General features: G+C 42.4%; 2 protein-coding genes across 2 annotated transcripts in view; both read left to right on the top strand.

Moving 5' to 3' along the window:
* LOC111179885 (retinitis pigmentosa 9 protein) overlaps positions 1–2,196 on the top strand; it is a 44,576-nt gene that overhangs the window by 13,775 nt on the left and 28,605 nt on the right. The window contains exon 5 of the mRNA XM_022583825.3: positions 848–909. Coding sequence (XP_022439533.1) covers positions 848–909 — 62 coding nt within the window. The remainder of the gene's footprint in view (positions 1–847; positions 910–2,196) is intronic.
* KBTBD2 (kelch repeat and BTB domain containing 2) overlaps positions 1–2,196 on the top strand; it is a 67,161-nt gene that overhangs the window by 13,216 nt on the left and 51,749 nt on the right. The gene's annotated exons all lie outside the window — the stretch shown is intronic.

A 2,196-nucleotide genomic window follows, 5' to 3' on the forward strand; every position in this document is an offset into this window, starting at 1 on the left:
TTTAAAATGAGATAATTCAAATACCATAACATTTCCCATATGTGTTCTTACTTTTAAGTAATTCAAATCATTTAAAATTATCTATACCTCCAGTATACTTCCATACTTTGTTTGGGATACTTATATATTTTTGCATACCTATAAATGTTTCATTGTTATATATAATTTTATAATTCACTTGTTTTTCTTAATACTATTTCTTGATCATGTATCCACATAGAACAAAGAGAATTGCCTCAATATTTCTTCCTTGAATAGTTTTTCATGATTCTGCCATCGTTTAATTCTTTATAAAGGATATTTAAATTATATACTGTATTTTTCTCTTTTTAAAAAATAGTTATTTATTTATTTTGGCTGTGCTGGGTCTTAGTTGCGGCACACGGGATCTTCGTTACGGCATGTGGGATCTTTAGTTGTGGCATGCAGACTCTTAGTTGTGGCATGCATGTGGGATCTAGTTCCCCGACCAGGGACTGAACCCGGGCCCCCTGAATTGGGAGTGTGGAGTCTTATCCACCAGACCACCAGGGAAGTCCCTCTTTTTTTGACCACTCTGCGTGGCTTGCGGGATCCTAGTTCCCCGATCAGGGATCGAACCCAGGCCCTCCGCAATGAAAGCCTGGAGGCCTAACCACTGGGGAATTCCCTTCTGTATTTTTCTAATTGGAAAATTATTTTTACAGCTTCAGGGAGTTTGCAGTTCTGGTGACCCTTAGGAAGGATTAGAACGTTTGAACAACCAAACTGGAAAAGAATAACTAGCTTTTAGTAACAGGGATTTAATGTTTAATTAACTAACAACCCATGAAGCCTAACCCAGCCTTAACCTTTTCTCACCCTTAAGGCACATGAAGATCCCATGTATGACATCATACGAGAGAATAAAAGACATGAAAAGGATGTAAGGTGAGGTTGTCCTGATGATAACAATATCCTCTTAAAGTCCGAAATTATATAAAGTTGGAAACAACCATTCCAATATTAGAGAAATGGTTTAATAAATATGGTATTTTAATTGTGAAATGTTAGGAGAGCAGGAGTAATCCCTGAAGAGGCCAGTATGTGGGGAATGAGCAGGACAGCCTGTTCTACTTGGGTTAACTTAAAGCAGTGGGCTTTGGGACTTCCCTGGTGGCACAGTGGTTAAGATGCAGGGGACATGGGTTCGATCCCTGGTCCAGGAAGATCCCACATGCCGCAGAGCAACTAAGTCTGTGCACCACAACTACTGAAGCCCGCGCGCCTAGATCCCGTGCTTCGCAACAAGAGAAGCCACCGCAGTGAGAAGCCCGTGCGCCGCAACGAAGAGTAGCCCCCTCTCTCTGCAACTAGAGAAAGCCCGCACGCGGCAACGAAGACCCAGTGCAGTCAAAAATAAATAAATAAATTTTAAAAAGAACCGTTATTAAAATTTATTTCAAAAAAGAAAAAGGCAGTGGGCTTCGCCGGCCTACATTCTGTGGTCCATCAGTTAAGCCTGTTATCTCCCTTGACTTGTGGTTTTTCTGCCCAGCTTACCCGAAAGAACCTCAAACCAAACTCCTCCTCCTCTGTTCTGATTTCCAGACTGCTGAGCCCATAAAGCTGTCAATCAAATTCCTTCATCCTAAAACCTCTTTCCTCAAACTCAGTACTCTCTACTATTAAGGAAGTCAAAAGAAGCCACCAGACCTCCCTTTACAGAGGTATCTTATCAGCCTGCCATCATGGTTGTGGTAGGCGAAATTGTAAAACAGCCCCAAGGTTTCCTACCCAAACCTATAGAACTGTTACTTTAAGGGATTTTACTCCCATGATTAGATTATGTTAAAAGTTTGGCCTTTTAAGGGTGACTGTTTGGGTGATCTGAACCAAATCACATGAGATTTTTCTTTTTTTAATCAATTTTTTTAATTTTTTTTTATTTTTGGCTGCGTTGGGTCTTTGTTGCTGTGTGTGGGCTTTCTCTAGTTGCGGCGAGCGGGGCTACTCTTTGTTGTGGTGCCCTGGCTTCTCTTGTTGTGGAGCATGGGCTCTAGGCGTGCAGGCTTCAGTAGTGTGGCACACGGGCTTAGTTGCTCCACGGCACGTGGGATCTTCCTGGACCAGGGCTCGAACCCGTGTCCCCTGCGTTGGCAGGCAGGTTCTTAACCACTGCGCCACCAGGGATGCCCTCGTGTGAAAATTTTAAAACCAGAGTTTTTTTTCTGGCAG

Source organism: Delphinapterus leucas, chromosome 9, assembly GCF_059928025.1.
Source record: "Delphinapterus leucas isolate spDelLeu-1000000601 "Yukka" chromosome 9, BTC_Dleu_Yukka2, whole genome shotgun sequence".
Taxonomy (NCBI): Eukaryota; Metazoa; Chordata; class Mammalia; order Artiodactyla; family Monodontidae; genus Delphinapterus; species Delphinapterus leucas.